Source organism: Python bivittatus, unplaced genomic scaffold (genome assembly GCF_059951505.1).
Source record: "Python bivittatus isolate LINGU-HERP-01145 unplaced genomic scaffold, Pbiv_v1 ctg000520_np1212, whole genome shotgun sequence".
Classification (NCBI taxonomy): domain Eukaryota; kingdom Metazoa; phylum Chordata; class Lepidosauria; order Squamata; family Pythonidae; genus Python; species Python bivittatus.
In genome coordinates, this window is record NW_028277080.1 from 1,470,499 (window position 1) to 1,482,621 (window position 12,123).

General features: G+C 39.1%; 1 protein-coding gene and 1 long non-coding RNA gene across 2 annotated transcripts in view; one reads left to right on the top strand and one right to left on the bottom strand.

Annotated features, from left to right (window-relative positions):
• The window catches only part of B4GALT1 (beta-1,4-galactosyltransferase 1), a 49,919-nt gene that overhangs the window by 30,304 nt on the left and 7,492 nt on the right, over positions 1-12,123 (top strand). The window contains exons 3-5 of the mRNA XM_007427880.4: positions 1,962-2,149; positions 5,541-5,663; positions 10,451-10,555. Of these exons, the coding sequence (XP_007427942.1) occupies positions 1,962-2,149; positions 5,541-5,663; positions 10,451-10,555 (416 nt within the window). The remainder of the gene's footprint in view (positions 1-1,961; positions 2,150-5,540; positions 5,664-10,450; positions 10,556-12,123) is intronic.
• LOC148214837 (uncharacterized) overlaps positions 1,409-12,123 on the bottom strand; it is a 29,595-nt gene continuing 18,880 nt past the window's right edge. Inside the window, exons 2-3 of the long non-coding RNA XR_015797355.1 lie at positions 2,901-3,212; positions 1,409-1,504 (exon numbers count right to left, since the gene is read on the bottom strand). This is a non-coding gene — a long non-coding RNA (uncharacterized LOC148214837). The remainder of the gene's footprint in view (positions 1,505-2,900; positions 3,213-12,123) is intronic.

Below are 12,123 nucleotides of genomic sequence, written 5' to 3' on the forward strand. Positions count from 1 at the left end.
GTTGTATTTTTTAAAATGTAATATGCGGTTATATCTATGGAATTGACTAGCCCTCTGCTTGAATCAAAAACAAAAAAAATGCAAACTGATAATTCTGCAAATGGATTAATCAACACACAAATCCAGCTTTTTTATAATAGTTGATTCTGAAGAGAGAATGGCTAGAACTAACTGCATGTGTTTTGCTCCAGTGATTTTGGATAGGGAATTGTAGCTGAGATAGCTATAAATTGTCACCTGAGATTGTAAAACTCTTTCTCAGTCCACTTAAAAGACCTCCATCGTACCCAGCCTAAGTAACTTGTGTTAGAAATAAATAAGCCTTCCCCTACGTAGCTGATTTTCCAGTTCAACACTTTACCCACTCTTGGATATTATTATGGTTTGTCTTTGTTGAATCTACAGAAAGAGAACTATCTTCACTTACAAAACACAGCTCTAATAATTCTGCTGCTTAGAAATACTTATTTAAGGGCACCTTGTGAAGGTAACATCCTAATTCTACCCTACTCTCATTATTTTGCTTATTTATTGATCCATAGTAAATTGGGACCACTGTCATACGGTTGACTGGGTTTCTCTGAATAGTTAATTGGAAGAAATGAATAGTAGTTTCATCCAGTCCTTCACTTGTATAAATTGGCAAGGGCACTTTTACTGCTGTGTTTGGGAGGGTAATTCTTGCCAAGGTCATAAAGAATTTCATTATATTTCAACTTCAGTAAATGTAGAGCTGGATTGTAATTTAGAAACTCCCAAAACATATATTTTATTTTTAGTAATCTATGAAAACAACTCATGGAGAAAAATCTATGTTGCTGCTAAGAGTTGACACTGACTTGTTGGCCCATAATCAGTCAATCAATCAATGAAAACAACTACAAGAACAAAACTAAGGATCATGTCAGATATCTCTTACTCTTTTATTTGTGTTAGAGACTAATCTGGATAATATAAAAAACATGGAGTTCATAATTTTTCACCACTCTCAATATAACTATCTCCAATTTAGTACTCCTTTCTTCTGCTGCAGATTGCCAAGTCCAGTTCTAGCTTTGCTATGCTTCTCATCACACCATCCAGGAGTGGCCAGAGAAGGATTCTATGGAACAAGCAGGACAATAATACCCCAAGTCCTTTTTTTTTTTTTTTTTAAACCCATATAGTTGGGTTTGTTCACTGGTTAACAAAACACAGGGAGAGGAAAAATGGAAAAAGTAAGGGTGATGAAATGGGAACAAACACAATTAACTTAAAGATTGTACAAAGGGTCTTTTATTTTGTTTCCCACTATAACAAATCTGATCTAGCTGTTCATGTGAAGCCAGGGTTTTTTATTAAAATAGTAAATGTAAGCATATTTTTAAAATATGATCAAAATAATTGGTTCATTTGGAAGCTGATTTTCCTCTCTCCCCTTCGTAAATGAGGCTTGCAGGCATACTATTGTTCTTCATTGGACAACATCTGAACTGCTGGATATGTTTTGGCAACATTCAGGTAACTGAATGGGAAGAAGAGACAAGTCTTTACACAAGACTATACACAATCTGAACCTGAAAATGAGCAGCATTCCCCAACATGATGAATTACAGACTGGTAGGGCCAGCCCAGCAACAGTCCTAGTGCGCTGAGAGAATGCCAGATTTGGGAAGGCTGATGAAGATGTGGCTGATGTGAGATTCCATACTCTGGGTGTCTGCTTTCTCTCTTCCCAAGGTTTCAAGGGAAGTTCAGTGAAAGGCAAAATGAACACATTGGTTTAATGTAAAATTTTGTGGTTGGTCTTAAATTTAAGCCAGACTGGACAGAAAACTGGCAAATAGTAGGCTTATGTGAACTTGCCCATGTGTGGTGTTGTGTATGTTGCTTCTTGTGAAGGCCCTGGGTTGTAATAAATAGGAAGTGCTAACTAGCTTTTATTTGAAGATTCTTAACAATTCTTCCTTTTCTTACATCAGGATGGACAAGAAACATTTAATCGTGCAAAGCTTCTGAATGTAGGCTTCACAGAAGCTTTGAAAGAATATGATTATGACTGCTTTGTATTTAGTGATGTGGACCTAATCCCAATGGATGACAGGAATATCTATAAGTGTTACGACCAGCCCAGGCACCTCTCTGTATCTATGGATAAATTTGGATTTCGGTAAGAATTTGGTTGTTTACATTTAGCATAAAGCATATGACAATATGAGTGGATTACTGGGAGTTGATGAGACATAAATATAATTAATGAATAACCTGTAGCCATGGGGACCTGGAAGGCAAGAATATGACCATACCTATACTTGCATTAAACATTTGGAAGGAGAGCATATTTTTCTTTATGGGGGCCTTGAAAACAATTCTTTTTAAGACAGAACTTGTGTCAGTGGAGCACCTTCACAAAATAAATGTGACATCTGTTCTAATGAGACTCTTTCTAATTATTCTTACTTCTTTATACATTGCTTTGGGATGTTATAACCCTAAAAAAAGCTTAAAATACTTGAATAAATAACATAAAATAGTTGTTAGTTCCATATCTCCAAGACCTTCCTAGCTAAAAACCCCTATGTATTGGTCATGTAGAAAAATGATACACAAACTAAGTTCAATAAATATATAAAATCCAATGGAAGACACAGTGTTAAAAATATATGCAAGCTTTGTCTCTCAATTTCTGAAACAGTTTTTGTTGGTGAATGAACCTGTATACAGAACAAGCAAGGAGCAAGAAATTTCTATTAGATTGCTTGAAATTATCAGGCTTCCAGGATCCAAGATTTCTAAATGTGTTGGTACTCTCAATGTTAAGAGCATAAGCATATAAATAAGAGTCTGAGGGCCAGTTCACACATGATAAGAAAACATTGCTTTCCAACATTATGGGAAATGTGGGGAACTCATCTGTTTACCTTTTCTTTTCTCTGGAACTGTCAGTTCAGCTAGGTGGACCAGACCAGGAAATCAATTCCATAGAAAGGCTAAAACTTATTGAGACTGGCTATAATAGCAGATTCTTGCAAGCCTCGTTGTTGTTGTTGTTGTTGTTGTTGTTGTTGTTGTTGTTCCTCCTCCTCCTCCTCCTCCTCCTCCTTTTACTTCAGTGAATTAGGGAAGCATCCGCTTCCAAATATTCTTGTTCTAGACGTGCTTCAGCCCCTTTTGCTCAGACAACAGGTCCTGCATATCTCCGTCAAGGTTATCTTCCTTACCCTTTACAGGAACTCAAAAAGAAAACAGATAAATATGATTATGTGGGTGAATCTTTGCCATGACATGGCATTATGAAAAGGGTTATAGATTATATAGCTTCTTTAGGGATCCCTTTGTTGGGTAAAGCAAATTGACTTGTACTATTTATTTATTTAACATATCTATATGGCTGCCCATCTACTGGAAGGAATTCTGGGTGATGAACAGGAGTAAAAACGCAGTACAATTGTAAAAACTATTTAAATGAAGAACAGTGTTAAGGGCCTGATAAAACTCTTACTCATAAATCAACTGCCCCAGCTCCATCAACATCCTGGTCTCAACACCTGAGGGAAAAGCCATATCTTCACCACTTTCTGGAAGGCTGACAGGGTTGGGGCTATCCTCATCTCTAAGGGGAGGCTGTTCCATAAGGCAGGTGCCATGACAGAGCATGCCCTCCCTGCTAGATCTATCGGGATGGGCAGAAACCTATGAGGATAGGCAGTCAGTACCTTGAATTGCACTCAGAAGCCTACTGGGAGCTGATGCAGCTGACACAGCAGTGGTATCATGTGGGTGTACCACAGTGTGCCCACTACTGCCCATGTTGGTGCATCCTGGACCAGCTGAAACTTCTGAATGCTCTTCAAGGGCAGCCCCATATAGAGAATGTTGCATTAGTCCAGCTGGGAGGTGACTAAGGCATGAGAGAATGTGAGCAGTGCCTCCTCATTTAGGAAAGGGTGCAGCTGCCACACAAGATGTATTTGTGTAAAGGTTCTCTAGCAGTGGCTGCCACCTGGGCAGTGTCATCCCAGCCAGAGTTAAAGATGGCAAATCACTAGATACAGGTGGCTCTAAAACCCACTCAGTCTTGTCAGGGTTGAGCTTAAGCAGGTTCATCCCCATCTAGACCCCCACAGCCTCCAGGCACTGGGAAAGCACCTCCACAGCATCATGTGGATGGCCAGGGCAGAGATGTTCATATTGATGATACTTGATCCTGTGTCAATAGATGACTTTACCTACAGGTTCCATGTGGATGTTAACTAGGAGTAGGGAGAGAGTTGAGTCATGCAGCACATGACAAAGCAGAGGTCTAGGACTAGATCTTCCTCTCCCCCACTACAAATGCCAACTGGAACTGGTCTCAAAAGAAGGAGAACTACTGATGAGCAATGCCTCTCACTCCCAGCCCCCTCAGCTGGTCCAAAAGGATACCCTGATCGATGGTATTGAAAGCTGCTGAGAGATCAAGATGGGCCAGGATGGATTCACCACCCCCATCCTTGGCCCGCCAGAAGTCATCCATAAGTGTGATCAGTGCCATCTCATTGCTATATCCCAGCCTGAAACCCAACTGTAATGGGTACAGATTAGTAGGGAGGTTCTTGTGTAAGAAATCAAATTTTAAGATGCGTAACTCACTAAGAAAAACTGAAGTTGATAACTTTCTAGATCTTAGGAAGATCTATCTTCTTACTTGGAAAAAAAATGAAAAGAACTAAAATAGGGCTTCCAAAATGTATTGGTGGTATTTTACAGCTTTATGTTACTTGACAAATAAGGTTTCCTTCAAGCTTGGTGACTTCATAGCGCTGGTTCTTCTTGGATATTTTTTTAACTGTCCAGTCTAGCTTTCAACCCTGTATTCCCATCTAAGTCCTGACCAGTCCCTACCTTCCCTCCCAGCTCAGAAAACGTCACCCAGGTGCTGCCAACAACTGAGTTTAGCTTGAACAATAGTTTTTACACACACACACACACACACACACACAATTTTTATTGAAGATTTTTTTTACAAAGTGAAAACTACGGAAAAAGAATATAGAAAAGCGAAAAAGATAAAGATAGGAAAGAAGGAAAGATAGAAGAAAAAGTGAACAATGGTATAGATCCAAAAAAAAAGAAAAGAAAGAAATGTTTAAAGGAGCAACTTCCAGTCTTTGCAGCAGTTACAAACATAATTAATACTATTTCCGCCCTCCCAAATTACCTAACATAGTTCTCTTCTTCCCATATACAGCTCTTTTTAATCAGTAAATCCAGAGATCACCAGTTCACTTTTATCCATTTTCAGCAAAAAGTCCATAAAGGGCTTTCAGTCTTTTATAAAAGTAGTTATTGCTCCTTCCAGTTTGAACAATAGCTTTAATGAATTCTGAACTCAGATTTCAGAAAACACAGACTTATCCTTGTCACATGGTATGTATTGGCACAGACAACTTCACAGGAGTCCTTATGCTACATGTTACTTTTTCCGATCAGTCCAATCTAGAATTGTGAGTAGAGATATAATCCAAACTTTTCTGTGATAACATATTTTTAAATGAATAATTTATCTTTCTCTCTTCCAGCTTACCTTACAATCAATATTTTGGAGGTGTGTCTGCTTTAAGTAAGAAGCAATTCCAAAAAATCAATGGGTTTCCCAATAATTATTGGGGCTGGGGTGGTGAAGATGATGACATTTATAACAGGTAAGGTCCCTCATCTTTCTATTTAATGTTGAATTGGGGGGTACGTTGTTTACTTTTGGGGATTGTGGCTAACACAGTAGTTTCTCTCTGTGCCATTTGTTGATTTGCAGTTTCTTCTTATGTTGCTCTAGTGCAGCGAATGTATGTAGCCTTATGGGTGCAAGAATGCAAATCAAGAATTGGTCTTCTTTGAGAAATATTTGCACATGAAGTGTTTGTCTCGACAAGCATGCTGTGGTGGCCTAGGGAATTTCAGGACCTTTAGGCCATCTTTGAAATAGAGCAACAATCATCCACAGGCCAAATGATCATGTGGACAAAAGAGCCAGTACCTATTTAGTTCAACTTATCATCACTGGAGGCTACTAATCTGCCTAAACACAAAGATCAGTAATAGTTATGATTCCTGTAAAAATAAAGTTTGATTTAATGATCCATGCTTATTTGGGTGGTGCTTCCCCTGCTACTATCATTTCTGGATGCCAGTCTAGGAGGGGATAGTTGAAGATACATTATTTTTCAAATGGTGTCCCACCTCTGTCCTCTTAATTGCAACTATTTCCCTCACCCTGGCAGTGTATCATCTCTGTGAATCTAGGAGCCTTTTTGATCACTAGAGTAAATGGCAAGAGGTCTTCACACCTGTCCCTGTGTCAATTTCTCACTTGGCTTATTGTTACTGAAATGAGTTCTTGTCTTTTAAAAGGGAACTTCCTGTCTCTCTCTGTCTTGTGTTTCCTTCTCTTTAAGATGCAGGTGTTGATGCAAGTGAGAATTTTCTATCCTCATGCATTTCTTAGCAAATCTATCTTCTGCTTCAAAAAAAATGAATGTTATATTTATGTTCGCATTTACTAATAGCTGGGCTAAGCCCATATACTGCAACCAAGATATTATGATTATTTTGTTTTACTTTCAGTGGGATGTTCTGCTACTTAATGACTCAGTAGAACTCTTTCAGCACTCTGCTTATGCTTAGAAGCACATTCTTTAACAAGAGCTCCTGCTGAATTCAAATCTCCAAGTTCTTTCTCCCACCTCTGCCACCTCACCTCTGCTGTGATATTTTAGTTGGATTATCTGGTAGGCTGGACCAATAAATGTTGAGACTGAGGAAAGGGTGTGAAAATGCCCAGAAAAATCAAGGCAGCTTCATTAGGAAAAGCAAGCAGGGGTTTTCCTAACCAGTTTGTGAAACGGACCAAAATAATGATGATGATGATGATAATAACAATAACTACTATAACAACAACAAATAACCCTATAATTATTAATAATAACCCTAACCCTAATAATAATAAAAACAGGCTTTTACAGCCCCACTGCAGTCCTGTGCACTTGGAATTAAAGCTGAAAGTGTATGTGTGTGTCTGGGGGGGGTTAATCTTATGCTGCAGGTGTTCACTCTCATTCTTTCTTCCTTTTTTTCAACTATGTGTGCATCGAGAACAGGGTATTATTTTTTGCTAAGAAGTACTTATTTCAAAGTGTTGAAGCTGTTGGAGATGCAAAGCTCTGACACTATATAGTCTAGGAATCTGCAGATATTCAAGTCTTTATTCTAAATGCAGGCTGGTTTGTACCTTCCAAAATGAAAAGATCCATTCAGCTGATCTGTGTTAGAGTTACAGAATTAGCTTGGTCTGTTTATGTGTTCAAGTTACTGCTGAATTTTATAAACTGATTATTTTAATCTTTAAACACACACATGTGAACACAATGTTTAAGTGACAGTAAAAATATCTTCAAATGTTGCAAGAAGAAGTGTTTGGCAATCAAGAAGAGTCAGGATGCAATAAGTGTCTCTACTTGGATTTCTGCTACCTGCCAGGTGGATGGAACATGGTGAGATGTGGTCACCAAAAAAGCCAAGGATTCTGTGCAATAAAATCAACAAGAACAAAAAATATATATTTTCAGTTTATAGCAAAAATAACGAGCCCTTTGTAAACATCCCATGAATGAAATGAATGAAATATCCATTTCAGATAGGAATCTCAAGTGAATATTCCAACTATATGGAATTCAGAAAGAGAATTTGAAACATAAAGATATTGAGTGTCTACCCATCCTGTGGTATAATTGACACAAGGATGTCCTGTGTCATTCCTACATTTTCTATGCAGGTTTCAAGGGCTGTACGGCATATAGGCTACATGCATGAGACTGAGAGTCACTATTTTTATGTGACTTGCTATGATGTACAAGCGTAACACCCTGTAAGGGGGCATTGAACTAGAGGTCTGGATTGGGAGGGCTTAAACTTTGTGAAACTCCAGCATCTTGCTGATCACAGACCTATTTTAAAATGGACATTCTGAATATACAGTCTGTGCTCTGTTAAGTCATATGGAAGTTCTGCTTTTCTGACCAGCTGCATGTGTGAGCTTGATACTAGCTTGCTCTGGAACAAAAATTAAGTGGGATGCATGCAAGCCTTCTTTAGCTCAGATTGGAACATTTTAAAAAGCACCTTTGCACGTTGGCTTTAGATGAATCTCTGGTGGAGCTTTCTGCCTTCCAGATAAACATAAGTATTCAGCGTGGAATAGTTTTATTTTTTATTGCTTTAAATGAAAGTTGATGTATGTGCTGCCACTACTTCTGCTTAAGACCTGTTTTCTCCTGTTGGCTCCTGCCATGTTGCTGCAGTCAGTTTTGATGCTAATGACATAATGAGCCAGCTCATTATCTAAATCCTATGTATGTCTTTGGCTTCTTTTGTCTAGGGCACCATCAAACAAGTGCAGAAAAGTTATTAGCCCACAAAAATGTCTGCCACTCCCTTTCCCATCCTAAGTTGTGGTCTAAAAGAAGCACCTTTTGACTATGTGGGATACCGTTGTGTCTTGTTGCTTGGAGGTGCCACAGCATGCTGGAAAATGGCTAGCTCCAAGTATATGTTAGAAGGAAGTGAAACGTTTCACAAAAGAGTCCTGATAGAGCAAACCAAAGGCCTATCAATGTCAGCATTTTGGGACGTCCATAAGCATAAGGACATTAGTGACCTTCTGCTCATATGCTGCATCAGCTGGTATTCAGAGACACATTCCCTCTTACACTGGTGACAATGCATAACCATCATGCTATTAATTAGCTTATTTTCCATGAATTTGCTTTTCGAACCATCTAGGTTGGTAGCACTTTGTATAGCAAATTCCTTAGTTTAATTGTGCACTGTCCAATGTAGAGCTTCTTTTCATCCCCTCCCCCCCCCCAAATTTCCCACCGTTCAGCTTCATTGGACAATCCTGGGTGTGGCCCTTATAGCAAAGGACTGTTGATAATTTTTCTCTCCTCCTGCATACTTTTATATACCTTTTGACTAACCAGATTTATAAGTATTTACAGACAATCAACACCTGCATTCTCCTTTGTAACTATGTTGATTTTGGAAAACTCAGTGGGTTTGTATAGCAGCTACAAGCTGATCTGGAGTGGCGTACTTCCAGAGAGAACCAGGGAACGTCGCCCATGTTCAGTTTCTTTTCTTGTTCTTTGCCGAAGGCAGGTGATCCAGGGACAGAGCTTGATGCTCCGTGTTGTACAAGGGTCACTGCTCTCCTTGTCTCTTAGCACCGCTCCGTTGATTTATACCAAGTGACAGGCTGCCTGCCTGCTGTTGGGTCAAGCCTCCAGCAACAAAGCAGAAAGTGTTTCTACTCAGGCGCTCTGAACACTCATTTCCATGGCACATACTACTAGGTGCACATTGTGTTTTGAATGGGCAGGAAGTGTTTTGTGTCAAGAGGTGTTAAGTCTGGCAAACAGGAGGAAAATATGCTTAGCATTTAGCAGTCACAAGGGGTTTTAGGTGGTGTTCCTAGAATACTATCAAGGGAATGAGAAATACCAGGCTCTGCTCTATACGGGAATCCTTTTCTGGGCTCTGCTGGGCGTCCTGCCCTTTAACTCTAAATAAATTCTGTTTCACAATTGAGAGGGAAAAGGACTCTCAGGAGGCTCAAAAATATTCTTACCAAATTTTACTTTTTTTTTTTCAAGAAGAGGCCAGTAAACAGTACAAAGCAACAATGCTGAGAGAAGAGTAGTGTAGCCACAAGATCAGCAGCACTTCCTGTTTCTCATTTACAACTCTGAAACTTGTTTTTCGACCCTCACATTCTTTGTTGCTAAGCTGAAAAGATTTTTGTTCCTACTTTTTCAGATGCACATTTATTTTCTTATATAAACATTTTTGTGCCACCTTTCCTACAGTAGCTGGATGGCAAGGAGGCCAGGCTTAGAGAGGCTGGGAGTCAAGGGGCCACCTTTCTCTGGCAGGCAGGACATCTTGTGGGTAGGCTGTACAGCTTCAAAGGGGTCCATGAGATCTGCCCATTATTCACCATCTTCTGCTGTTACCATCTAAACAGATCACTTCACCCTGCCTAATGGATGATCCTGCAGTTTTCTATATCCTTCTTAAGCGTGGCATTGTATCCATGGATGAACAGTGGATTAAAACAGAGTTATAATGATTTATGACTTGGAAACTATGTTTCAGTTCATTACTGCAGCCTTAAATCATATTAATTAATGGGGGGAGAGGTTCCTTGATACTGATGTTCCTGTTTTAGTCTTTTTTTTTCCTAATGTGGAATAAAATACAAAGCATGGGTTGAGTTAATGAATAACCTAGTTTAAAGGGATGTCACATGCATTTCTGAAATAAGGATTATCGTCTTTTTGTGGCTTACGGAGATCTCTAGACTATGCCTCCTTAAGAGAGAAACGGAGAAGGTGTGTTATGTAATAGAAACCTCACCCTTTATTTGCCTTTGCAGATTGGTCTTTAAAGGCATGGGGATTTCCCGCCCAGATGCTGCAATTGGAAAATGTCGAATGATTCGCCACGTAAGAGACACTAAAAATGAGCCCAATCCACAGAGGTAGGCCCTTCATTCTGCTTCTGCCCACCCAAATCCAAGTAGCCATTATTAACTTTCTTCTGCCCCTCTGGAAATAAATATTTGATCATGAAATAATCTTATTTTTATTCATATATAAAGGCATCCTTTAAAATACTAGTCTGCCTCTTATTTATTTAAAGTGCTTCAGGCCTATAAAAAAAACCCTGGGATGAGGTTCAGTAAAGCCATTTTAGAAGACAAGGAATGCAGACCCTCTTTGTGTTTTGAGCAGCCTCTGTTACATATTCATAACTAGGAAACAAGGCTTAGCAACATTTTGCTTGTTATATTTACATCCCACCTTTTATTCAGGAATTCAAGGCAACATACATAGTAGTCCCTCCTCCCATTTCCCCCAACAACCTTGTGAAGTAGTTTGGACTGGTTCAAAGTTATCCAGAGAGTTCTGTGGCTGAGAGTAGACTAGAACCTGGGTCTCCCAGTGCCAGTCCAACAGCATCATCACTACAGGTAGTCCTCATTTAGCAACTGCCCCATTTAGCGACTGTTTGGAGTTACAACAGTGATAAAAAAGTAACTGTGTGACCAGTCCTCGCATTTATGACCTTAGCAGGTCTGTAAAGCAAAGGAAAGCTGAAGTAAGATTGTAAACACAGTCGCAGTTTCACTTAGTGATCGCTTTGCTTAATGACTGAGTTGCCGGTCCCAATTGTGGTGACTAAATGAGGACTACCTATACACCACAATGGCTTGGGTTACACCTTGCTGGTAATGTCCATGCATTAGTAAGTGCAAAAGGAGTTATATTGGTTGATCAAAATATCTTTTAAAATGGATACCAAAGTAGTACCTGCTAGTTCTACTAATCTAGTATGTGTGAGCAAGCATTCCCATCAGTAGGGATGCTACCAAATTACCATGGGTAAGGCTAAAGCATTCGGAAGTAAAAGTTCTTCTCTTTAGTTAGTATATATGAAGTTAAATTTGAAGCAGGCCTGAAACAGAACTCTTGGGTCCACACTCTTTCCGAGGAGAGCCGAAGCCACGTTCCTGTTTTCTGAAGACCAATAGTTAATATCTGTTCTTTAACAGTTTCTAGCTTGTTCATATTTTCAACTCCTATTCACATTTATGATAGTTGTGGAAGGGAGGTTTTAATTGTAACAAAAGTGGGTGCCGATGCCTTCACTTTTGCTTCTGCAAACTCTGCCTTCAGGCATACCCATTCCTAATGCAGCATCACTGATGGGCTGAAAACTGAAGTGATAGAAGTGTAGAAGTACAAGCAATAAGGCAAGAACTTTCCTCCGCTTCCTCAAGAACATTTTTTATATTTAATAAAATAGATCTCTTTTATTTTTAGAGATTAACAAGAGATTTTAGAGATTAACAATAGACTGCCCTCTATCACAAATCAAATCTGGGCATGACTTTTGGGCTCAAAATTAAAATAATTTGTTGTTGGCCTTTTCAGCTGAGTGCTAATTTTTCATAATCAAAAGGCCTATCAAACGCAGAAACATGCTCCTATATTTAGACTACTACATATAGCAAAAGATGCTATCAGTCAATCATGCTGTTCTATC